This window comes from Telmatherina bonti (assembly GCF_933228915.1).
Source record: "Telmatherina bonti genome assembly, chromosome: 16".
Lineage (NCBI taxonomy): Eukaryota > Metazoa > Chordata > Actinopteri > Atheriniformes > Telmatherinidae > Telmatherina > Telmatherina bonti.
Genome location: NC_136614.1, coordinates 11,506,572 through 11,534,248, shown reverse-complemented (window position 1 = coordinate 11,534,248; position 27,677 = coordinate 11,506,572). Strand labels below are relative to the sequence as shown.

General features: G+C 40.2%; 1 protein-coding gene across 1 annotated transcript in view; it reads right to left on the bottom strand.

Moving 5' to 3' along the window:
* Positions 1 to 27,677, bottom strand: part of man1a1 (mannosidase, alpha, class 1A, member 1) — a gene marked incomplete at both ends in the record, with an annotated part of 171,307 nt that overhangs the window by 33,842 nt on the left and 109,788 nt on the right. Inside the window, one exon of the mRNA XM_079255707.1 lies at positions 17,329 to 17,423. Within this exon, the coding sequence (XP_079111833.1) occupies positions 17,329 to 17,423 (95 nt within the window). The remainder of the gene's footprint in view (positions 1 to 17,328; positions 17,424 to 27,677) is intronic.

The window sequence follows — 27,677 nt, the reverse complement described above, 5'->3', positions numbered from 1 at the left end:
AAATAAAAGCAGACATTAAAGAGTTAACTCTTCATTTAAAACACATATACAAGGTTTCAAAAACTAATTTTAACCTCTCCTTTTCATTTTAACCCCAACCCTTCGGTGCTGCAGAGAGAAAACAGCCGGATTTCTGCAGCCCAGAGAGCAAAAAGTGACATTTAAAAGGCTTTTTCTCCGTGTGGTATCAAAACCGAGCGGAGGACTTGGCTTTAATGTTCCAATGTCATTAAGATGCTGACATCTATCAAGCTGGAAAGCCTTTATTTTTCATAAATGAAAGCATTTTGCGACAGTGAGTGATACGAGGGGTGCTTACTTAGTGATTAATGGAGCTGCTGAGGCAAAACAAGACAACAAAAGACAGAAGAAACTGCATCCAAGCGAAGCATCTGTGAATCTCAGGAGAGTAAATATCTTCCCATAAATTCACTCAGTAGTGTCAAAACTCTCTAATAAATATCTGACACTGATGTCATACTTCTCATTTCCAAGGCTTTTCTTTGCTCGTTGCCATTTTAAACACGTCTTTTATCTGTTTGCAGCTCAATCCTTTTCAGAAGTTTTATTTCCAGATCGAAAGAAATAATAAGGAGTGTGCGTGCAGGTGTGTGTGGGATACAATCACCAGCGTGATGCCTGCAGAGATGGCATAGCTAATGGATAGCTAATCTTTGGGTTGGAGCACAGATCCAGACACCTCAACAAAACAAGCAAACATGCAAACACATAATCACACAATGCCTGATCACGCGCTGACGTTGCGGTAACGTATTGTGTCATTTCCTGTTTCCCTAGCGTGTGTCACTGCGGATTGCTACGAGCCGTTGGCTCCTTTAACTTCTTTCTAACTTCTATCTATTGTTAACCAACCACTCACTTTAGCGCACAATATCTTCCCAAACCACTGTTCTATATATTGCATTTATTTTGGGATCTTTGGCTTTCTGTTTACTGACTTAAACAGCTCAAGCACTCGGTTTTAGCATGGCTGCTAGCTCTCTTCCCACACCCTGGTCCCCTGCTTTTTCTTGCTTGGTGTGTCTGATGTTTAGCTACTCCTCCGCCTCCTTTAGTGATAACGGTAGGTGTATTAAGTGTAGCAGCTTGGCAGCTTTGGAGGCGAGGCTCTGTGAGTTAGAAGCCCAGCTCCGCACTCAGTTAGGGAAGCAGTTAGTCAGCAAGCCCCCATTAGCCAGTGCGGAGCTACCAGCCAGGGCAGCCATCCCGAGCCGTCCCTCAGCAGTTCCCGCGCAGCCGGGAGCCGAGGCGGGCTGGACGACGGTCAGGCGGAAGCGTAGCCCCAAACCAAAACCCACTGGCCACCACCGACCTGTTCACGTTTCTAACAGATTTTCCCCGCTCGGCGACACACCCGCTGAGGCAGAAACCCTGATTATAGGTAGTTCCATAGTCAGAAACGTGGCTCTAGAGACACCGGGGACCATAGTCAAATGCATTCCTGGGGCCAGAGCGGGCGACGTCGAATCGTATTTGAAACTGCTGGCTAAGGCTAAACCTAAATACCGTAAGATTGTAATTCACGTCGGCGGTAACGAAACCCGGTTACGCCAATCGGAGGTCACTAAAATTAATGTTGCTTCGGTGTGTAACTTTGCCAAGAGCATGTCGGACTCCGTAGTTTTCTCTGGTCCCTTGCCAAATTTAATCAGCGATGACATGTTTAGCCGCATGTCATCCTTCAACCGCTGGTTGTCTAGGTGGTGTCCCGATAACAACGTGGGTTTTATAGATAATTGGAGCGCTTTTTGGGGAAAGCCTGGTCTTATTAGGAGAGATGGCATCCATCCCACGTTGGATGGAGCCACTCTCTTATCTAGCAATATGGACTCTTTTATTAGTCAGCTAAATTGACAATACAGGGTTGGGACCAGGAGGCAGAATTGTAGTCCTACACACTTTTCTGCAGCTTCCCACCTGCCGCCTCCCACCCAAAACCCCATTCCGACCTTATACAACTTCCCAGCAGTAAGAATTAAACAACACAAAAACACTTCTGGGGTTAATCGTGAAAACCTCATAAAAATAAAAACAATGGATCTAATAAAATCTGAAAATAAGACAACAAAGTGTGGCCTACTGAATATTAGATCCCTCCCAAATAAGTCTTTATTAGTCAATGACTTGATAGGTGATCACCACATTGATTTATTCTGTCTTACGGAAACCTGGTTACAGCAAGAGGATTATGTTAGTATTAATGAAGCTACGCCAGCTAACTATTTAAACTTTCACATTCCTAGAACTACAGGCAGAGGAGGAGGTGTTGCAGCTATTTTTAAGTCAGAATTTTTAATTAATCCTAAGCACAAAAACTAACTATAAATCCTTTGAATTCCTGACATTAAATTTATCTCATCCAAAATGGAATTCAGAGAAACCGCTCCTTTTAGCATTAGTGTATCGCCCACCCGGACCTTACTCCGAGTTTCTGACCAAATTCTCTGATCTCTGTCTGAGTTAGTGCTGACTACTGATAAGGTCATTGTACTAGGTGATTTTAATATTCATGTTGACGTTGAAAATGATAGTTTAAACATTTCCTTTAGCTCTATTCTAAACTCAATTGGGTTTTCACAAAATGTCAATGGAGCCACTCACTCTCATGGTCACACTCTTGATCTTGTTCTAACATATGGTATTGAGACTGATAAGCTCAAAGTATTTCCTCAAAACCCTGTCTTGTCCGATCACTTCTTGTTAACCTTTGAATTCACTTTATTTGATTACTTACTGACCAAAAATAAATTCTACTATAGTAGATGTTTATCACACAATAATATTACAAAATTTAAACAATCAATTGAATCAATTTTTTCACATCTACCATGTGTTAGCATGACTGAGAGTCCCCCTTTAAGCCTTACTCCTGCTCAGATTGATCAACATGCTGATACTATAACAGCTTCAATGCGTACAACCTTGGATAATGTTGCTCCCCTAAAGAAGAAGAAATTAGGTAAGATTATGAAGGCTCCCTGGTTTAATTCCCAGCTTCGAGCTCTAAAACAGGCATCAAGGCGTTTGGAAAACAGATGGTGGTTCATCAGGACTAGAGGAGTCTCACTTAACCTGGAAAGAAAGTTTAATCGTATACAAAAAAGCCTTACGTACGGCAAGAACAGCTTATTATTCATCATTGATAGAGGAAAACAAAAACAACCCTCGGTTTCTTTTCAGCACTGTAGCTAGGCTTACTAGGAGCCGGAGCGCTGTGGAGCCATGTATTCCTTTCTCACTTAGCTGTGATGATTTCATGTATTTTTTCAGGAATAAAATTGACACTATTAGAGATCAAATTCACAATACTCTTCCTTCTACCTATAATGTTGAGCCTGTTGTGGTCTCCGAAGCATCCTTAGAACCAGGATCTGACTTGTGTCTAAATAGTTTCTGTCCTGTCCAACCCTCTGAATTAACTAAAATAATAGCTTCATCTAAACCATCCACCTGTATCTTAGACCCTCTCCCAACGAGCCTCTTTAAGGACATTTTCCCTTTAATTAATACATCACTACTAAATCTTATCAATATGTCTTTAGTGACAGGATATGTACCACAATCATTTAAAACTGCTGTAATCAAGCCTTTACTTAAAAAGCAATCTCTGGATCCAGAGGTGATAGCAAATTATAGACCTATATCTAACCTCCCGTTTATGTCCAAAATTCTGGAGAAAATAATTTCCGCTCAGCTACATGCCCACCTGAGCAGAAATAATTTATGCGAAGAGTTTCAGTCAGGATTTAGAGCTCATCATAGCACTGAGACGGCATTGGTGAAAGTTACTAATGACCTTCTTATGACCTCAGACAAAGGACTTGTGTCCGTACTTATCTTGCTTGATCTTAGTGCTGCATTTGATACAGTCGATTATAACATTCTGTTACAAAGACTAGAACAGGTGATTGGAATTACAGGTACAGCGTTAAGCTGGTTTAAATCATATTTATCTGATAGACTTCAGTTCGTTCATGTAAATGACAAGTCCTCCTCCCAAACTACAGTAAGTCATGGAGTTCCTCAAGGTTCTGTACTTGGACCAATACTCTTCACGCTATATATGCTCCCTTTAGGCAAAATTATTAGACAGCATGGAATAAACTTTCATTGTTATGCAGATGATACTCAACTATACTTATCCTTTAAACCAGATGAAACAAATCAGCCCAATAGGCTACAACATTGTCTCATAGACATAAAGACTTGGATGTCTAGAAATTTTCTCCTCTTAAACTCAGATAAGACTGAAGTAATTCTCGTTGGATCTGAAAAACTCAGAGCTAAATTTTCCGGTTTTGTAATGAACCTGGATGGCATTACTTTAGCTTCCAGTGCTACAGTGAGAAACCTTGGAGTAATATTTGACCCTGACCTGTCCTTTGGTCCACATATTAAGCAGGTTACTAAAACAGCCTTCTTTCATTTACGTAATATAGCCAAAATTAGGGACATTCTGTCTCGGAGTGATGCAGAAAAACTGGTTCACGCTTTTGTTACTTCGAGACTAGATTACTGTAACTCTCTATTACTGGGCTGTCCTAAATATGCCCTGAAAAGCCTTCAGCTGATCCAGAATTCTGCAGCCAGAGTCCTGACCAGAACCAGCATGAGAGATCATATTTCTCCAGTTTTAGCCTCTCTTCATTGGCTGCCTGTTGAATCTAGAATAGAATTTAAAATCCTTCTCCTTACATATAAAGCCCTCCACAACCAGGCACCACTATATATCAAAGATCTCATTGTTCCTTATATACCAAGCAGAGTACTTCGTTCGCAGACTGCAGGCTTACTTGTGGTTCCTAGAGTCTCAAAGAGCCGAGCAGGAGGCAGAGCCTTTGGTTATCAGGGCCCTCTCTTATGGAATAAGCTCCCAGTTAGTGTTAGGGAAGCAGACACCCTCCCCACCTTTAAGACTAGGCTGAAGACTTATCTTTTTGATAAGTCCTATAGCTAGGGATGGTTAGCATCCCTTAGTTATGCTGCTATAGGTTTAGACTGCTGAGGGACATTTCCTGATACACTGAGCTTCTTTCTTTTTCTCTTTATCTCTCTCTTTTATCCCCCCCCCCCCCCCCCCCCATAACAGTGTTGCATCATTAACATGTATGTCTCCTGTCTCAGCAGGTCTCCCTGGCCGGGAGTAGCAGTTCCTGTTGTCTGTTGTCTTTCTGTCCTCTTCCCCCCACACAGCAGAGGCTTATGGCTGCCTGTCCTTGAGCCGGGTTCTGCCGGAGGTTTCTTTCCTGTTAAAAGGGAGTTTTTTCCTTCCCACTGTTGCCAGTGTGCTTGCTCAGGATGGGAGATTGAGCTGGACTCAACTCAATCTGTTGGTTTCCTTATATAGGCTATTATGAATTGGCCTTCATTATGTTTTCCCCTCTGTCTGTAAAGCGTCTTGAGATGGCATTGCCGTGATTTGACGCTATATAAATAAAGTTGAATTGAATTGAATCCCATTAAGGCCAGTCAGTATGCAGCGTGGTTGCAGTGATTTGCAAAGGCTTTATCAGCCTGAATGTTAATAACAGAGCTGTGGGGTTTCGTGGCCAAAGCAGATAATGACTGGGTAAATAGTGCATGAGGGTTTGTGTGTGTCAGAGAGGGAGAAAGTGTCAGAAAGGACAGAGAGACTGGTGAAGTCCTGCGACGGTTTCCCTTAAACAGGAAAGCTGTAACATTCTGCTCATAGTGTGGACAGCATGGAAGAAAAGCCTCCATTAAATAAAGCATTAATTGTTTGTGCTTGCATGTGAAGAAACAATTTCCATTATTCAGGGATTTTTATAGAAGCTCCACTTCAGACTAGATGTGAAGTCAATTTAATATAAGTGAACAATCTTTTTTGTTTTCATGTTTCTTTATGATCTCGCTAGTGAGTGTTCTCCCGACAAACACTGACATAACGTCGTACAAACACAGAACCATGGCCGATCCAATGAGCACACCCGTCGCAGCCTCAGCTTTCATTCTAGCTGGGGCTGCAACGATTACTCGAGTAACTCGAGTACAAAAATTGATCGAGGCAAATTATTTAGTTTAATTAATATCACGTGGTGATATATTTTAATTTGTGCATCATGGCGGCGTTCTCAGCCCACTGCGCTGTTCGGAGGGACTGCATCACTGTTTCAGTAAACATATAAAACATCTAAACATGTATGAAATATATAAAAACAGAACCTGTGGCCTACGGTGTGTTTGTACAGTCTGACTGTTTCATCCGGACTGATGACGGACGTTTCCAACAGCAGCGGCGAGCGGTTTGCTTTCTGTCTGAAAATCCTCGTTACTTTGGTCTCTAATGGCAAAGAATGAAGAAGAGGGGAGGAAAAGACCGAAAAAGTTGCAAGTGTGGGACCATTTCACACTGAAAAGGGCAGAAAACGTAGTGCAGTGTGTGTGCGCTGTAAAGCAGGTGTCAATGTTGCAGCACCTGAAACAGAAATTCGCGATAGGTTGAGAATAGCTTCCCAACACATTGAGCGCGTGCACAAACACGTTGGCACATTTTAAAATGTGATACTTTTAAAACATTTTAAATGTATCATATTTTAAAACATTTTCCTCATGCATTAGGTAGTAACAACACATGCAACAGCTTCACAAATATACATTTATAGTTTCACTTTGGTTGAGTTTCTAGTATTTGTTTTACAAATTATCATAAAAAAATATATATAATCGTTAAGAGTACTCGATTACTCGAAGAAATAATTGACAGAGTGCCCGATTCCAAAAGTACTCGATAGTTGCAGCTTTCATTTCAACGTTCAAGATTAAATATTTTGCATTTATGTTCTGGAACATCTCTGGCATAAAAATCCAGGAAGATGCAGCAGCCAGATCCAAGTTCATCCTCCTTAAAACACGCCTGGAGAGGCGACACAGTGTTATGTGAAAGCTTAACGTTGTTCGCGACAAGCTTCGCCACACAGCTTGGATTGGTGTTCGCTTTAAAAGAAAGAGATTATTTACTGAACAAAGTTAGTTGTTTACATAAAGTGCTGACTTCCCCATGATGCCAGAAACCAATAAATCATCAGATTTATTGTAAACAACGTGCTTTTACTGGGTGTGTTTACTGGAGAATAGGCTACAGCGGTTGCTGCCTCAGTATCATCAGCAGTATTTATTGTAGCTGTACTGAGTCTAAATACATTACAACATAGTAAAAGTGTTGTTTTATCATTATTTTTTTTATTTAAATAAATTCTAGAAAGCTCAATATCCATATTTTCATGTATTTTAGGAGCAGTTTTATATGTCATGAGCATTTTTTATTTATCTGAATACCTTTCCTGTTGTTCATCTAAAGGTTCCCTAAATTCAGTAAAGACAGGAACCTGTCCAGAAGAACAGAGAGTCTGATAGATGACGATAATGATCGGTGCTGGAACACAAGAGGGATTGGTAGAAAGGGTGAGCATGGAGTTAAAATGCAGTGATGCAAGCAGACCAGACAGCAGGCGTTGCAAGACACACTACTCTACAACTAAAAGTAAGTTGGACTTGCAAAAAATGGCAGGCTGCGCTGAAGCACGTCCAACGCTAGCATGCTAGAGAACGCCAGCTCTAGTAAACAAGCTCACAACACGGTTAATTCATCTTCATTCAGTTGTTAGAAAAGCTGTTTTCAGGCTTTTCTGTGATGAAAAAAAACATATGTGGATTTAATGTCTATAACACTGATATTAGAACAATTAAAAATGTGCACTAAGAGCACAGACAGGATGAAGTTTGTTATTTCTTTCAGTTGTCTTATTTTCCATTAGTACAACAATAAAAAAAGGTCTTACAGAATTACAGCGAAGAAAACTTTAATAATATTGCTCTTAATGTTTATTTAGGAGACTGTTTCACTGGACGCAACTTCTCAACCACCTGGAGATAAAAGCTTTCAAATGAGGCCTAAATATGTCGCTAACCGGCTGGATCAGCAGAATTTTCTACCTAGTTAATGATGGTGAACAGGTTTATTTGCACAGAACAAGAGAAGACAAAGTCAGACAGGAAGAGTGAAACTTATCAGTATTTTTACAGGCCAAGACAGATTTATTCCTCTGGAAAAGTGGCTGTATCCAAGTCTGTATCATGTGAGTCGAAGGCCTGAAATATACTTGCTGGGGGGGGCGGGGGAGGGATTATTGCAACTGCTTTGTTCATTTCTCGTCTGTTTTAAGTGTTGTTTGTTTACATCCGCAGAAAAATTAAACATTCATCAGCTGCAGTATACGAGTTGCCACTAGGGGGCAGTGTTAAGATTTGATTTCACCAGACATGAGGTCAGGAAGTCGACATTAAAAATGATAAAAAATTTTGCAGACAAACCCAGTGACCAAATATGAAATTATCCACACCTTTATGATGCATTACTCCTACGTCACAGCTACAGCTACAAGGAAAAAGCTTCAAAAAGCTGCAGAAACTTCTCCGTAGCATGTAGAAAACACCAAATTAATGCTACATGGCTACCTTGCGTAAGCCACAATTCTCGTAAAATCTTGTTTTGCCAGACGAGGAAAATGCTAATTGCAATTGTAGTTTGTTGAAACTAACAAATATCTTTGATTTTGAGAATATTTGTTATGAATATGGAGCTCGTGACTGTTTTGGCACATGAGATTTTAGATTTCTTGAGAGCTTCACGTCTTCTTTCCATCATTCAGAACATAGAACATCTGTTTTTGCCGGAAACTGTTGGATAACCGTTGTATATTTGCGGATATAACATGGGAAACCACATGATAAGAACCATTTTCTCTTTGTTTTGATTATAATTATAAAGCACGAGCTCGACACAAGCTAACTAAGACATTATTTTCAGCAGCCGAGAAGGAAGATAAAAGTATTGAAGGCAGAAGACGGAATGGAATATGTGTATCATTGTCAATAGAAAGAGATCAGAACTATTTTAGAAGATGATGTAAATGCATACAAAACAAGCAGAAACAAGTTCTAGACCACTGTTTCTCAAATGGGGGTACGCGAACTTCAAGGCATTCTCGGGGGTATGTGAATTTGTTTGAAAATGTATCTTTTAATGTTTTCTTTAAAACATCCTTTAATGAAATAAAATAATATAAAATATATTTCAATAAATGTAAGTGTACAACCATAAACTGAATTTACATTTAGACTGACACCATTTTATTCCTCCCAAAATCCCACATTCAGACATGAATTTAATCCCAACGCGTTACGAGCCAAATCGTATCCGTCAGTCACTGTTGCCTTGACAACGCAAATGATGGAGTCCTGGTTGAAGCGTAGTAGAGATGTACAAAACAATTGCCATTGTTTTGCATGGTTAAAGTTTAATATACTAAACACAAATGACAAAGTGCTGCTTTCATGTTTCTTTCTCAACCAAAAGGACTTTGCAGTGGTGGGGGTACTTGGCTGAAATTTCTCTTACAAGGGGTACTGTGCTGATAAAAGGTTCAGAACCATTGCTCTAGACCATTATGTCTAAGCCCAGAGGAAGATGAAGGACAAACAGCGAGGAGAATGTGCTGATGGGATATTTTGTCCTCCTATCAGACGCCCTGGTTGGCTCAGCTGTTTTATTTATTGCCCACTAACCAGTACGGTAAGTTTGACAAAATACAACAACCAACTAATATTCAATATACTATTAGCATGTTTCTTGCTTTAAACCCAACGAATTGGAAACTCTATCCAGCCTGGTTTCTCTAATGCAACCCCAAATTGTCCAGTAAAAAGCAAGTGTGTGAACAACAACATTCTCAGAGTTGCATTTGCCAACTCGAGGTGAAACTAAAGCAGGCTTCCCTGCTTTTATACTGTACAAAGAGTTGACTTCGTCTAATTTCATATGATAAAAAAAACCAAAAACTTCTTCAGCATAGAACAGCAACAATAGGTGTGCTTCCATGACACCTAGAATTGCTCAAAATCAAAATGCCAATGAAAACAGCTACATTTAAAGGAAACATGAGGTGGTTTTTCGGATGTTTTCATATAAAAGTCACATTTACGTATTCCCGGATGTGACATAGGGGGTCATGTGGCCATTTTATTCCCAGGAAAGACAGTGTGGAACAAATGGCTTTCAGAGTTTTCCAATAAATTAGAAAAGGAAATGCCATGGCAAATTCTCAGCAGGAATTAGAAAACCCCAAAATAATGCTTTATGGCTACCTTTCAGAAGCTGCAATTCAGTCAGACAAGATTTTATAAGACCTGAGGCTACTGGGCTAAAAACGGTCAATGGAAACACCAGCAAATTGCAATTACTGTTTCTTGAAACTCAATTGCTTTTATTTTGCAATAAACAAATGGAAACACAGCTACTGTTTGCTTCCAGGATATTTTAGAAATATAGCTAAAAAAAAAACTGGGAAATCTTCAATCAGCTCCTATTTGACTTGAGATGCATTCAGGATTATTTTAGGTATAGTTTTGCAGTGATGTTGAACATGATCCAGAAACCTGTTAGGTGCAGTCATAGGTGCAATGGAGCTCATTTCAGATCTAAAACCAGCCTGAAAGCTTTGCTCGCAAAGGGCAGCAGAACACTCACTTGCAGCCTGGTGTTTGTTTATTCTTTAAAGATCCAACAGCATGTTTAAGAACCACATTTAAGCCGACAATCACAAGAGACTTCTGATTTCCATAATCCTCAAAAACAAGCATGAAGCAAAAGGGTGTTTTAACATGCTTTGCACTCATTACGAAGATCTCGTCTTTAGAAATGAATTTAAAAACACGAAGACACTTTCTTCCCCCTGGAACTTCACTGGGCGACTCATTAATTTGTGTGGAAAAACTACAAACCCACAACTCCATGGGGAAAAGTCGCTGAGACACTAGCTGGGAAACAGCGTTTATGTTGTGTTGTAGAATGACGGCAGGTTTACTTGTTGCAGAAGCGATAACACGTTGTGAGGTCCGGCCTTGTTTCTTGTGGCTCATCTTCAGGCTCTGCAGACAGCTGCAGGAAAGAGTGAGGAAACAATACCAAGAGGGAATAAAGAGAAGCAGGCCACGGAGCAGAGTGGACCTACAGAAGCGTGTCCTGGAACAGAGGGAGACAATCGTTCACCTCAGGTAAGATGGATGGAGACAGAAAGGACAAAAAGTACAGAAAAGTAGGATGAAGAAGAAGAGTTAAAGACAGAAGGAAACTAAATGAAACAGAAGGAAGGAATAGAGACTAAAGCAGCGAGAAGAGATGACGATGAAGGGAAGTGTACCTGTGTGATTTATTCAGTTTTAGTCTAGGTCAAGGTTACTTGGGTGATACCACTGCACCAACACATATCTTGTTTTGTTTGATTTATTTTAAACTGGCTCAATATTTAGTTTAAAAGTGATTTAATCTCCTCTCACTATGGTTTTGTCTAACCTGTCATATGAAGGGAAGCATCTATGGACAAGACGAGAGGTTTTTGTCATGGTTTTTTTGAGCCATCCCTCTTTTCTTCAGTACTTTTCAGCTTCACTCCTCCATTTGCCTTCCTTAAAGCAACATCATGTTACTTCACAACCTCAAAACTCTGCTTTTCCTACTCATTTTGATGGTCTTAAACATTGCCCGGAGCATCACATTAGCCTTTTGTTCACCACATCACGCTCAAAGACTGAAAACCAACACACTGGCTGTAATAAATGATTCAGAAAGGAAACACAACGTGACATTGTCAGAGGAAGTGAAGAAAAGAAATAAAGCGTCAGAGCAAGGGATTTGACAAGAAATATGACTTTTACTGGCTGAAGAGAGCTCAAAGAGACAGGATGCAAGACAGATGCTCAATTAGCCATCATTATGGTTTCTTGACTCTCTTCCATAGAGAGGATGAGGATTCTTCAGAAATAACAGACGAGTGTTGGTTTTGTTCCTTCTTGTCTTTGAAGCAGCAGCGCGGGAGGTAGAGAAGGTTGTCAAATAACCAGAACTAGGGCTGGGTGCTATAACCAACATCTCATATCCCGATATAGCTCATTTTATATCCCCATAATGATCTAAAATTGTGTGATGTTGTGTCAGTCATCAGTTATGTGTCAGATGTTCTTGGCAACAGCAGCAGGGATCTCCTTCCATCTGGGGGAACTCTGGCCGTATGACGTTCCACAGGTAAATACCTGCTGCAGCGTTTACATCTGGAGTTTATTATGAGCTTTCGCCTCCACTTGACGCTGCTTTTGCTCGTTGACTCTATTCTTTATTCTGTATTCTTTATCCTGATTATTGAGCAGGTGATAAAATGAGTTAGTTGTGTCGGAGTCCGTTGTTGGGACTGTGAGCTAGTCTGTTGTCGGTTCCATGTTGGTCTTTTTATATCCAAACCGCCTCCATGTGACAGAAATTTCCTCTTTTAGGAACAAGCTCATCAGTTTTGGTTGGCTGGTCATCTTTTAGTGAATTATCCTGCTCTGAAACACGTCAGCTACAGTCTTCCTCCATGTTTGTTTAAGTTGTTTATGCATGCCGTAAAGCGCATCTTGGTTTAAAGTTCAGCTGTAAAGCACCTCATCATGGCGTAAACAATAGAGCCTCATATGAAACAATAGACATTTTTAACCATCCAAATGATATATACATCATATTGCCCAGCCCTAACCAGAACAGTGTTGGTGCACATGCATCCTGCCAACACCCAGTATAAATGCTGCTTGAATGAACGGTAAATTAAATGTGAATCTATGAGTGTCTTAATGTCCCATAAAAATCTAATCAATTATGATTATTCATTCATTCATTTTCTAAACTACTTAATCCAGTGCAGGGTTGCAGGGAAGCTGGAGCCTATCCCAGCTGTCTTTGGGCGAGGGCAGGGTACACCCTGGACAGCTCGCCAGTCCATCGCAGGGCCACACAGAGACAAACAACCACCACCCACACTCACACTCACTCCTAAGGGCAATTTAGAGTAACCAATTAACCTAACATGCATGTCTTTGGACGGTGTCAAATTTAAATACATTTTGTCTACTGTAGAAATGTTTTTTTAGTGCCAATAATCCTTTGTATGTTGTGTCCAAATGCTAACACTGCTCATCTTGCTGAGATATGCCAAATTTTCAGCAAACAGCTCTTTAGATGCCATATTTTTTGTCAAAAGATATTTTTGATAGATGCAACTAAAAGAAACTGGAAAAAAACATGTATCTTAGTGGGTCGCTTCAAGTAACAAGTCCCTAAAGATACAGTCAAAAATCAATTCTTTGCTAAAGCGTCTGTGATTTTCTGGTGAAAGTGAGAGAAAAAGCAGCCAAAGTCCAAAGAAAAACTCTGAAAGCCTTAAAAATCTGCTTTTTGAGACCATTTTAAAAGATGTCAAAATCTTTAAATACCAAAAATATCAAAAGGAAACCAAAGCTTGCTTAATCGAAGTGCACTTGAATTTATTTTTATTCAGACATTTTACTGTCTTATTGGGTTTTTAGAATCCTAAATTAGACTTTAAAACCCTGCATGTTCATGTTTTTATCAAACTCTTTGGTCATTCTCTCTGGTTAAACTTTTACATGACAAAAACACAAAGTTTTAGTGTGCTATCTGGAGTTGTGTGTGTGTGTGTGTGTGTGTGTGTGTGATTGTAAGTGTAGCATGAGATTGCATGTTTTCCAACTGTGAGTGTGCATGTACCTTCAAGCTATCCTAGCTCAGTCATGCAGGTAAGATCATCATCAGCAATCTGCTCAGGTCTCTGGAGAATGAAAAGCACCTGCATGTGAATGCACATGCAAACACACCAAACATGCTAACTGTCTCCCCCTGGGGTGTCCCTGCCTTCAGGGAGAAGGACAAGGGGGAGGCAGAGTCCATCCACCCATATAGATAGTAGGAAAATTAATTTGTTTCAGCACATTTATCGTCATGACAACCTGCCTTTTAATTAACAGCTGACAAACAGCAGAGGGTTGAGTCTCAGGGGAAAGAGATGGAGAAAAAAACTGAAGTGGAAAAAAGCTCTTCCTGGCCCCGTGCGTCGAGCAGGTGAATGATGATGATGAGAGTGAAACACGGTGGCAGTCGTATGTGTGCAGTTTATTAAAAATGCAAGCATTTTCAGTACATGCATCCAAACAGCAGATGCCTTTATGAAGGAGACGTATCTCGGAAATGAGATATTTCTATTTGGTAAATGGTTGGTACCTTTAAAATATTAACATTTTTTTTGACTGTTTATTATTTTCCTCACATACACAGAACTTGTTATTATACAGAAGCAGCGTATACAATGTCTGCAGGGCTTTATGCTATAATAAAATATTGATGAGGATATTTCAACATGTGGAGGAGCTGGTGATAGGACCTTGTTGAGTCATAGCTATCCATTCACATTTACTTATACGATTATTGTAATTGTGACTGGAAGACAAGCTATAGGCTACATACGACAGAACATATTTAAAATATTTTGAATAAAAATAAAGATAACAGAGCTTAAAAAGCACCTCATAAATAAAATCAAGCAGAAAAAGTAAGGAAATTTGACTGGCTGATCATTTCTGCTGTTTACGAACATCAGTTGGTGCTGGATTGTGATCATCTGCATCATTTGGCTTCTGTGGAGTAAAAATCAGAGCTAAATGTGTGGATGTGCTTTCAGCCTCTTTGGGCTTGTCCATAAACTTCTACTGTTCTACTCATAAACTGTATAGAAAATATGGACGGAGCATTTGCGACGTAGGTTTCTGAAGAGCTGAATTGAAGCTCATTGGGTGGTTCCCACCGTCACCATCTTGGCAGTGACAAACGTGTAGTCTCTCCCAGACAAAAAAAAAAAAAAAGGGCAAAGAGGTGGAGCTGAGAGGGTGTGATCGTGGGGGTGGATTACTGACATCTAGCAAACTCCGACCTGCCTGTAGCTAAGAGCTATCCGTAAGGGGGTTCAAGCAAAGTCATGCTGTTAACCAGTTAAAAACCACGGTTGTTTTACATCACTCCTTTCATAAAGCGGGAGATCGGGTACCTGTCAATCAAAAGGACACGACCCTAAAAATTCTGAATTTAGAGACGAGAAAACTTCTAAACAAAGGAGTTAGGAAAAAATGCACTCCCACAGTTGTCATGAAGGTAAACCTGACCTATTAAACCAAAAATGGATTTTTATACCAGGCTGTAAACATGTTTATTTCTGCTGTGAAGTTGGTCTTTTTAACATGGGAGTCTTTGGAGATTTGCTCTGTTTTTGAGCCCCCTAGTGGATGAAGGGGGATTTTCTGAATCTTCCGCATAGTCTTCACTTTTAACTGCCGGAGGTTGCCACTATATTCTCCTGGTCCAGCAGCAAGCACCGATGCGTAGCAACACAGATGAAAAATTACTATTCAGCCTGAGTAACTGTTAGCTTAGCTTCCATTTAGAAATTGTCCCTTTTTCTGCAAACTAATCGTGCTTTGAGTTCTTGCCTCCTGCAGCAGATTTGAAAGAAACACGACTGACGTGCTTTCTTGGAGCCATCATTGCCCTGCAGCATCCCCAGCCTGAGAACCTGCACTTTATAAATGTTTTTGTCCGCCCTGCAGAATCACTTTACTGCTGCATTTTGTCTTACGGCATTGCGTCACATGCTAGCAACTGGATATCAACACACTAGCTAAATTGATGCACAAAACAGAACAGAGGAAGTAATGAAGAGAAGGAGAGAAGTGACTTAGCAAGAGACAAGGGTCAGTGTGAAGGACTGACTTTTATTGGGTGGAGAGAGTTCAGAGAAGAGAAAGGATGTAAGATGATGCTGAATTAAGGTCTCTATATGTCGGATGCAGAAGACGATTACACAGACATTTGTACAGTTTTGTGCGTCTCCTGCAAAGGGAACATGGGTAATTTGGTCCGTTTTCTAAAGGCTTAGCTTTCTGTCACTTGAGGCAGAGAACAATGCTGCCGGAAAATGCAGGGGTAATATTGTACAGCTGACCCGTAACCAGCAAAAGGAACAAACCTGAGAAGAGGAACAGGAAGAAGACAACACAGAAACCCCTGAATTAAAAGCAACGTATGTAGATTGTAGGAATGGAGAACAGCAACGTAATAGTTTTTATATTTACTACTGAACTGCCCACTGGTGGATAAAATGACTTAACAACTATGGCAAAGTAAAAATCACATGGGAAGTCTGAAGGTGGTTACATATGACAACGTTTGACATGGATGTCTCCATTAATGTACAGTAATGGGCCTTTAGCTTACGCTAGGTGGCGACACATTGTGGACAATCTGCTAAAATCCGTTAATGTTGCTTTAAAGGCCCATATGTACGGTATTCTGACCTTTATGTTTAAGGCTTCCAAGTGTAGCCGCTTGGTAATCAATTACAGCAGGAGTGTCCAAAGTCAGTCCTTGATGGACGCTGTCCTACAGGTTTTCTCTGTATCTCTGCTCCAACACACCTGGCTCACATAAAATAGACCCAACAGCCAATTAAGTTCTGTAGAAATGACCTATTTAATTTGAGTCAGGTGTGTCTGAGCAGGGATACGTGTAAAACTTGCAGGACTGTGGATTACAGCTATTGATATCAGGCTTTTAAGATGCAGATATTCCATCCATTCATTATCCAAACCGCTTAGTCCGATGAAGGGGCACGGGGAAGCTGGAGCCTATCCCAACAGTCTTTGGGGAAAAAGGCAGGGTACACCCTGGACAGCTCGCCAGTCCATCGCAGGGCCACACAGAGACAAACAACCACTCACAGTTACACTCACTTCTATGTGCAATCTAGAGTAACCAACCAACCTAACATACATGTCTTTGGACGGAGAGAGGAAGCCCCCGGAAAAAACCCACGCAAACACGGGAGAACATGCAAACTCCACACAGACAGGCCACTGTCCAAACCTTGCATGCAGATATTTGTTTTTAGATAATAAACCAAGGTTGACAATCATACTGACACCATTCAGATTAAATCTCTGTAAGAAACAAACTAACAAATGAAAATAAATCTTTGGCAAAGGACTTTAACAAAAGATGGCATCACATTTCCATCTCCAACCTCTGTTGTGTGTGTGTGTGTGTGGCAGCTGAATCCTGTGGCATTCCCCTGATGGTGTTTCACAGTTCATAATAAAGGCCGCCTTCGGTTTATAACCTTGTAAGAGCACTCAGGGACAAAATGGCTTGTGTCTGGCAAAGCTTTTCTGTCACGCAAAAACATCTGAGCGTGAGCAAGCAGAGAAGAGAGAGCTTGTTTCTTCCAGGCGCACACCGAGCCGCACAACACGCAGCTCTTTAAAGCATCCAACCATCAAAACAGACCGGCTGCCTCAAATACCACCGCGGTGGACTGCTGCGAGACAAAGGCAGAGCAAAGTGTGTGAGAGTTGCACCTCTTGAGGTTGAGCAGAGCCCAGGGAATCCCGGTGGACGTTCTGAAGGCCGGCAGCAGCTTCTCGCCCAACTCCACTGCCTTCCTACGAAACACCTGAGACAGAAAGACAAGAAGAAGAGACAAAACGTCTCAATAAACGAACATGTGACAGCAGCAATACCGCTAAAAATGAAGGTTAAAACCTGTAAGATTTGATTCTTTTTATGCCCTCCTGTGTTATTTTATCATGCATTTTACTTTTTTTTATATAATGTTTTAGAAAGAAGATTATTTTACAAGATTCAAAGCTTTTATTGTCATATGCACAGTTAAGGAACATGTTTCCATGTACAATGAAATCCTTACTTTACTGCTCACACTGGATGCCAAGAGTATGAAGAATCAAGAGGTATAACATCAAAATATTAAACAGATAAATAATAACATTGAGAAGTGTGATGTAAATATAAAAAAAACCTTTAAAGGAATCAGCTTGAATACAGTTAAATAAAACTGATCAAAGTGATCTGAATCCTTTTTTTTTTTTTTTTTTTTTTAAATTATTCAGAGATTCAAGCTGCTTTAACAGAGCTGATCAGCTGTTATATAAGATTTGCAGCTTTGTGTCCATGCAGCTCAAAAATAAAGAGAAATCATGGAGAGAAAAGTGATGAGATTTTGACATTTTAATGATTCTGAACTCACATGAGTCGAAAAAGTCGAACTTAAAAGAAAAAAACGAAGGAAAAAAAACCCCCCAAACAGCAGCAGTGAGTCAGTCATCTTATCCAAAGAAAGCTGGACCCACTCATGTTTGATCTTCTTCATCCCTTTGCTGTCTTTCAGGATGAAACATGTGTTGAAGTGAGCTGACATCAGTTTGCACACTTTTGAAGTGCTAAAGTTACATTTTTTTATTTAATTTTTTGTTTTTTTTAAATATAATCTCAAGTAACCCTCAGTTCAATTTGGAGCCAACTGCAGGAGTCTGCTGTTGCTTGAAATAACTTCATGAATATTCAGGCTGAAAAGGAGAGCAAATAAACTTGAAACTGGGACCTGCACTGAGGGTGTCCTACAAAAGACAACTTCTTACAGTGTAATGTTACTTTAAACTACTTTAAATAAGGTTCAATCAAATGCTACAATTGCTCATGATATAAAACAGATTAGTTGTTTGAATTTAATAAGAGTAAATAGCGCCCATATTTCTATTGAATGGATTCAGTTATTTTCCTCTGAATTTCATGTTCCTCCAATAAAAACCAGAGAAGTTTATCAGAAATGTAGGTGTTTCCTCAACCAGTTTTTTATTGTGATATTTAGGTTTTTCGCAGTTCCAGGGGAGATGGGAACGCAGCTAATGATGACCACGAGCCTTAAAGCCCGAACAGCTTGCACACATGACTGCTGCACATTTGAGCGTTTTGAAGATGGAGACGGCGATGTGTTGCATCTTCCAGCTCGTTTGGAACGGCCTTCATCATGGCTGCACCAACAGTCATATGGTGTTTATGCAGTTAAAAAAAAAAAAAAAAAAAAATGAATGAATGATTGTTTTGAGATTAAATAATCACCATATAAAGTATGGCTGGGACGATATGCTTGATGTTCGATTTGTAACCATGTTTTTGGTGCCAATTCGATTTAAATCGCTAATCCTGAGTATTGCCGATATTTAGTTAGTGACCTGTTAGCTCTCTGCAGCCAGAAAAAAACAATCTTACGATTACTTGTTTTGTCTCTTTCTCTATTTAAATCTTTTTGCGTCTCTTTGCTGAATCAACAACATTGCATGTTCAAAACAGCAAGTTATTATAACGTGACGCGAAACTGTGCTGCACTGTCACATCGTGTCCCGGATGTAAAAGTTGTATGGTGTTGGTTTCTCAGCCTCGGGACGCTGCTGGGCAGCAGCGGCTCTAGAAACGCACATGATAGATGTCACTGTGTCATCAAACAAGTCTGAGACGTGGAGTTTTAAGGTCAGAAAGTTACATAACGCGTCTTTAAAGCAGCGACAAGAAAGAAAACGTTTGCAGCAGTATGATGTCAAGGAAATAATCCCTTGGGACTCATGATTCAATTGAACCCCTTATTTGTTTAATGTGGTCAATAAGATATGTCTGCTTTACTTTATCTGTTAATATAGATGCTAATGTGTTAGCCAAATTCACGTGGCACTCAACCTGTTACGTTTATGAAGCTTGGTTGTTATAATTTTATCTGTCGTGTAATATCTCTGGTGTCTTTTATCCAGTTTTCAGGAAGGTTGACGGCACGTCTGTGCAAATAAATGCCAGTAACCCAAAGCACTTCTGGGATTCAAACCATCCAAAAGGCAAAGAAATGTTTGAGATTTGGATTTAAAAGATGCTTCACTCCACACACAAAGTACAAAGTTCCCTGCAGTGTCTTAAACACAGATAAACTCATAGGTGGTGCGGGTTTATATATGCTGCAGGCAGCAGTGAGATGGGGGCAGCAGGGAAGACCACCAGAAGGAAACCTCTCGAGGGTTCTTGTCAAAAACAGTCTGTTAACTCTTCAACTTTTCTTCAAAATTTCGAGGCAGGGAGAGGTCACTGTCAGCCGACCCGGGCAGAAGAAACAGAGACGTGGTTTTCTCATACACCTGTCAGAAATGCTCTGATCTATGCACTCTGTATGCAAGTGTCACTGAAAGCGAATTTAAACTGTCAACATGTCATGAGTTCACTTTCTTGTTGACTCTCGCTGCTCGTTTTACATTTTCCACACTCGACATCTGTGTTACATTTCAGTGTGAAGAGTAAATAAAACATCAGATTAGTAACTATGGCAACGGAGCTGGAGAACCAAGAGGTTTTTATTTGGATCTGAAGTTTTCATCTTGAGGTGACAAACCCTCCAAAATCCCCAGTGGCTGTTTGCTGGACAGACGCAGAGACTGTAACAGTGATAAATAGCTGAGTGGGAAAGTACGAAGTTTGAGCGGAAAAACTCAACAACTTTCTCACACAGGAAAAAGAAAACCAGCAAGTGGTTTCCGGCAAAAACAGATGTTCCACCTTCCGAATGACAGAAAGAAGATGCGAAGCTTTGCAAGGCCAGACTGTCTCAACACATGAAAGAACTGAAATCTAAAATCCCATGTGCCAAGACAGTCACGAGCTGCATATTCAAAGCAAATATTTGCAAAATCAAAGATATTTGTTAGTTTCGACGAACTACAATTGCAGTTTGCATTTTCCTCGTCCGGCAAAACAAGATTTTACGTAGTCGTGTAGCGTTAATTTGGTGTTTTCTACATGCTGCGGGAAAATTTTCTGCAGCTTTTTGAAGCTTTTTTCTCTAATTTCTTTTTCTAAAACTCTTACATTTGCTGTTTGTTCCAAACGGCGTCATCTTTACCGGAAGTTAACTGGTCGACACGTCACGTCCAGGGACACGTAAATGCGAAAAAATGTTCCCATTACACTTTTGCGATATACCTCTATATCGAAACTACTAAAAACCACCTCAGGGGAGCATCAATATTTCAAAGAGGTATTTCCATGTTTTCATTATCTTTTTTTTTTTAAATTGCGATATTTAATTTTTTAACAATTCTAGGTGTAATTGGAACGCAGCTACAGTCAATTGCCACGTTTACATGAAATTTAATTCCTCTTAAATTCCGAATAAAAGTTAAATTAATTTTAAACAGATGAAAATTGACCATGTAAACAGATAATTGGAATTCGACCTAATTCTGGTGTTAGTGGCTGGTTTATTCTCATTTTAGATCCGAACGGATTTACGTAAAGGTTCATACCGCTTCTAAGTTAGTTCTGCACAGGTTTGTTACATTGTTCTGTCACAATGATACACATTTTCCACTCCAATACTTTTATCTTCCTTCTCAGCTGCTGAAAATAATGTTTTAGTTAGCGTGTGTCGAGCTTGTGCTTTAAAATTATAATCAAAACAAAGAGAAAATGGTTCTTATCATGGTTTCCTATGTTATTTCCGAAAAGACAAGAAGCAAGAAGTGGAGTTTGTGTATTTCCTGTAAATAAAAAGTATCTGACCTTTGTCCAACCAGAACCCTTTCCAACCCACTGATCTAAAGCAGAATTAAGAAAAAAGCTAATTAACATGCTTACCATGTGAACCGCACCTCAGAATTACTATTTCCAAGTAAACCCGAAGAAGAATATCAATTCAGAATTATTATTCCAAATTAAAAAACATCATGAAACCACGATGTTGACCACATGACTCCATCCCGTCCCCTCATCTTTCCTCCTCTTCACATGTTCTGTTGTCGTTTATGTCACGTTAAAAAGAGAGGAAATCTAAACAGAGTTCCTGGTTTACATGATGAACTGGTGAAGCATTCATAAAAACAAAATAAATTATTGTTATCACAAAAAATCCCAGTGGTAATGGTTTAAAAGGAGCAAATTGGCCTGCATGAAGTGGTTTTGGGTCTAAACCAGAGAACATTTTCAAGAATTAATCAAGTCGCTTTGTTGTTGGAAATCCCTAAAAAGACAAGCGTTGAAAAAGATGCGAAAAAAAAAAAAAGACTATGAAACATTTCCAACCTGAACACACCTTCATTCCCTTCATCCTGCAAGGTAACACAGTCCCCTTTACCTTTAGCCATCCATACATTAAATGGTGCACACAGAATTAATTACAAGCTAAACTTGGAGGCAGCATGCTAATGTTTGCTGCAATGCACCTGCAGTTTAGAAGACTGCAAGTGGATGTAACCCACCAGTGAAAGGATTGAAAATCTCACACAGAACAGTGGCCGATTTGTTCTATAACCTTTCATAAAACTGCTGCACCTAAAGGCAAAATAAAGTGTGTCTTGATGAATGTGTTTCCTCCATTAAATAAAAGATAACGTTGAAATTCCACAGACGTTATCAAGCTTGTAATCAACTCTGACGTACAGCGATGAGGATGTGAGTATTAGAAGGAACGCAAGACAACTAAACAACGATAACCTACATCATTTTCAAGATGAAGTACTTCCAGACTACCATGGTGACACCGAGCTGCACTGTAGAAGCAGGACCGTGTCGTAACAAGGCATCAGATGCCAGAGATTAATGCCTTTAATAATGCTGGAAGCACACTGAGGGAGAGAATAAAAATACTCCCAGGGACGCAAAAGCGAATGAATTAAACACAGCCTGTGTCCAAAGCCATCAAGCAAACTGACAACAAGCTGAAATAAGCACCAGAATCACACAGAACCTGAAGAGTACGCTTGCCAAACGTGAAGCTTTTGTCATTAGTAAAGGCTGATGTTGATAATCACATTTCACACCTCGCTACTTCTGAACTAATATCTTTTAGCGAGATTTACTGCCATCGTTCAGTTCATCCTGATTAGCAGATAAATCAGCTGATGGCGCCTCATGTTTCTGAAGACATCAGATGACGAAGAGCATTTAACCATGAAGAAAAGAAGCAGTGACAGAATTTTGTTGCAAAGAGACGATTTAATGCATCTACTTCAGTTCAGAAAGAAAGAAGGTAGATGATTCATAAAGCAGGAAGAGCTGAGAAGTTGGTGTTTCTCTGCATCTTCAACATTTTGTGGAGAAATCCAGCAAAGACGTGACACAGAACCTGAGAACTGGCTCTGGACATCCAGCCGATTGTTGGCTTGACCATCAGCGACCGGCGGCTGAACCGTCAGCTACAGGCGGCTGTAGCTCAAGAGGAAGAGCAATTGTCTTTCAACTATAAAGTTGGGAGATCGACTTCCCCGGACTATGTGCCAAAGTGTCCTTGGGTAAGACACTGAACCCCAAGTTGCCCGCCGATGAGTGAGTGGTATGATCATCGAAGGTAAATAAAAAGATGGACAGAGCCTCCGTAACGTGACCCATAGGTTTCTGAAGAGCTGAATTGAAGCTCGGCGGGCAGTTCCTACCATCGCCATCTTGGCAGGGGCATGCGTGTCCTCTCACCCAGAAAATACAAATATGGGCAAAGAGGTGGAGCTGAGAGGGGGGCTGTGAGCGTCATGGGGGATGATTGACATCGAGCGAACTCTGAGCATCCTGTAGCCAAGAGCTAACCCGGAGATAACAGGAGATAACAGGAGCTAACCAGCTAACGGAGGTAAGCGGGCTAAAGCTAAGTCACGTTGTTAACCGACTAAAAACCGCGGTTTTTCTACATTCTTCTTACTTGAAGCGGTAGATCGGGTACCTGTCAATCAAAAGGACACGCCCCTAAATGCAAAATTTCAAGATCAAATTACTTTTAAACGGGCAAATTACAAAAAACTTCACTCCCCCGACAGTTGTCATGAAGGCAAACCTGACATATTAAACCTAAAATGGATTTTTGAACCAGGCTGTAAACATGTTTATTTCTGCTGTGAAGTTGGTCTTTTTAACGTGGGAGTCTATGGAGATTTAACATGTTTTGCAGCCACTGCAGTTTTATGCACTTTTATGCTAAGGTAAGAGTGTGTGTGTTAATGGGTGAATGTGACAAGTCATGTAAAGGGCTTTGAGCGGTCGGCATGACTGGAGAAGCGCTATATAAAGTACAATTCCAGTTGCCATTTCACTATCAGATAAGGTGACAAAAACAAAAAATTCAATACAAGAAATTATATGATGCAATTCTATGAACTGTTGCATGTTTCAATAATGTTGCACCTAATTCCTGTTTTAAAGACATCTATCAAAGAAAGCACAGCAGATGGGGAGACGATTCTCACCTGCCTTGGCACTGATGCTAACAGTTTGGTGCTCCACCGGAGGAACGGAGGTCCATTTGTCTGAAAAATGTTCCTTCATTGAAACACTGACTCACAGTAAAATTTTATAGTCATTCTGTTGGGTTCAGATGACTGAAGTGACATGTGGAGCAAATAAAACCATTCAGTCATAACTGCTCTGTGGATGTGAGGCGCCACTATGCTAGAAAAGACCCTTGTCAAAACAAGATGAAGGTGATGACTCAGACCAAGCTTGTATTGATTTGAAATGATCCATCAAAAGTGGACACATGGAGCCAAACCATAGCAGTAAAAGGAACCAGAAGGGAAAAGAAAACTACACCATTGCCTCAGTTTCAAGGTTTTTGTGTTACGTTTGGTCTCCTGTTTTTATTTTGACTCCATCAAAAGCACAGTTTCATTTCACAGAAACACCTAGACTCCAACATGTTGCGTAACCCCATCATGTGACTGTCAATAAACACCAGAACAAACCAGACTAGGGCTGGACAATTCAACAAAAATGAATCAAAACAGACATTGAGAAGCAATAATTGACGTAATCTTGCTCATGTCAATTATTTAAAATGTCTGGAAATTTAAATTTCTTTTCAATAAATGGAAAAAATATTCATTAAATGACCATATATACTTAAACGGTGTGTTCAACTTCACTTATTTGAGAAAATCTACTCTTATTTAAAAAATATGTGCAACAAAAGTCTTTATTCATTCATTCATTTTCCTAACGGTTTAGTACGATTAAGGGTTGCGGGAAGCTGGAGCCTATCCCAGCAGTCTTTGGGCGAAAGGCAGGGTACACCCTGGACAGCTCGCCAGTCCATCGCAGGGCACGAAAACATTTAGCGATCATAAAATAAAACTGAAACACCTAAAGCCGGGGTAGGTAATGTTGGGGAGCTAGCAGGATGTGAATGAGGCGCCCTGTCTTGGCTCCTCCCCCTCTGGTTTTGCTCTTTGCGTGATCCGAGGCTTTTTTATTCGTAGCTTTTTCCACCAACGATTTTCTCTTCCTCAGCTGTTTAGCAGGAGGAGGCAAATAAACCGAGCCGGGTCGGGAAATCCTTCCTGCATTTTCTCAGCCATGCTTGCCTTCCGAGTTTCTTCTTCACTACTTTGTACTTTCATCCTAACACGCTGTTTATATGCAGGGTGTGGCTATCAGGTATGCGCTGCTGGAGGGGGAGGAGGGGAGCCGGGAGAAGAAACTTATGGAATATAAGAAATGAACAACTTCAATTCAGTCCAAACGTTTGGATTGGTCAGAGTTTTTACAGATTTACAGTAAACTGAGGGGTCTAACTATATATCTTATCGTTCATGGTTACAGAATGTATAGACTACTATCAGAGCAAGGAACCACTTCACCCAGAGTAAAATAAAAAGTCTCTGAGCAACATTACCTACCCCAGCTTTAATCATAATCGAGAAAACCTGTTTATTTATTGGTGTAATTGATTTGAGGGTGAAAGAAACCATCAATTCACAGAAAATTAATCTAAAAAAGAGAATTTATAATTTGTAGTTCCCAGAGTTTGCATGAAGTTATGGTTTATTAATTAAGTGCTTATTAACATGCATTTGAAGTGTCGTGTCGACAGGGTCAAAGTCTAATCCACCATAAGTCAGGACTCTGAGACAGCAGAGGTAAACCAACACAAAGGTCATGAAATGTTTAGTTTGTGTGTGTGTTCCGGCTCCCATAACGTTGTGTGTAGGATTATGTGTTGCGGTCCGCCGAGAGTCGCTCGGACAGCTCCCTAACTAAGATGAATCACTCGGCCTCTGTGCGACCAGCAGGCCTTGTGAGACACGTGTCCCAGATTACAGCAGCCTCTGTGGGGATGGAGCGAGCCCTGCATGCCCACATCCGTCTTCCTGCTGGATCCTGACACGCTGAAACTTCTCCTTACTCCTCTTCATCAACTCCTTCCTCCTCATTTCACTGACACTCCCCCAGACCACCCGAAAGGGACTCATTATTATTTCCTCTTCTCAGTTGTGACTTTTACTCATCTAAAAATAAAACCATCTTCATTTCCTGTCTTATATCTGATCACCCATCTTCTTTAACGTACACAAGGAGGCATGAAATGCAGGTAAAATCAATAAATTCTTGCAAAAACGTGCATACTCCACTGTGACGGGGAGCTTTCTGAAAATGTTTGCTGCTCTGTATTCGTGGAGAGCTTTGCTCCGATAAAGGTCACACTACGAAACCTGGGCATTAATGATCTGTATCTGGTTAAAGAAAAGAACCGTGTTAATGGGGAATGTAAATGCATGCAGAACAGATCATGATCTGAATACATGAGGTGGGGAGCTGGGTTGCATTCGCAATGCGGGGCGTGAAAGCAATCTGTTCACAGCATCACATTTATATCAGCCAGATCCCCACAGGAGGCTGGAACCTGCTGGACAAAATGATCTGGAAGAGGTTACAGGTAGTACTGCAGCAACAGATACCTGCAATATCTAAAGCGTCTTTCAACTCTTTCTGGTACCATTTTTAAAAAGAGATTAAAGGAACATCTACTATTAAACTATGTTTAGTGTTCTCACTTTCTTTTATAACCCAAAAACAACAGGTTGAGGATTAAATGACGTAACTCGCTGTTAGTGGAATTATTGTATATTATATATATGTATATATGTTTCCCTTGTGCCAATACCTGCGTTGCGGTCTTGTATCTGTGGACCTGAGGAAATCTGGGGATCGAAGTTTTAGGAGGTTGGGGTGGAAATTGTGGGATTTTTTCTTTATTATAAGACTATGATAAACCTTTAGGTCTTGGCTCCCATTTATAAGCTAAAGATAGTTTCTAGGGAGTCCAAATTTTTACAAGTATACAATGTATCTACTGGTGCGTCGCTGTTTTTATGTGATTTGTAAAAATGAAATAAAATGGAATAAAATGAATTTTAACAGATTACTTCCTAATGGGTTGCAGTATTTTTCACCTTGTGCATCGACTTCACTAAAAACGGTTAAAGGTTGTACCATCTCAGATAATAAAGAGCAGAAATTCTTCCAAATATATAGACTATAGATGAATTGACACATATCTGGTCTTAATCTCACCATTTCTTTCAAGGAATATACATTATAAACTGGTTAATGGTTTGTTTTTAGCAACAAAATTTCAGCAAAATTAGGTTTTTTTTCTGCAGCTATGCAGATGGAAAGTCGGACTTTGGCGTCAATGTTGAAATAACAGTAATTTTTATCAGTGCAAGTTTGCTATTTTCAGATCACAGCAAAAAAACTGACAGTATTGTCATCAGATTGTATGTAGGGTCCTTAAGCCAACCAAGCTTTGCCTTGTCTCCATATTTTCTGTTATTTTTACCACTTTGACTCAACACCTCGCGAACACATTGCAGTTTCTGACGACATGCACAAAGGACGCTTCAATCAAACTAAATATGGCAGGCACCATGATACACATGGTGATTATTCAGCATGATTATTGCCAAATGCTGCAAACCGATATGACAAAAAAACACCTTCATAAACATTTAAAAACTTTTCAGTAGTTATGATGTGGTATGAGGGCTTGTGACAATGTGTTGCGATGCTGCATCTTCCTCTTTACCGTTTTCCAGAAGTTATTTCCCTTTAATTT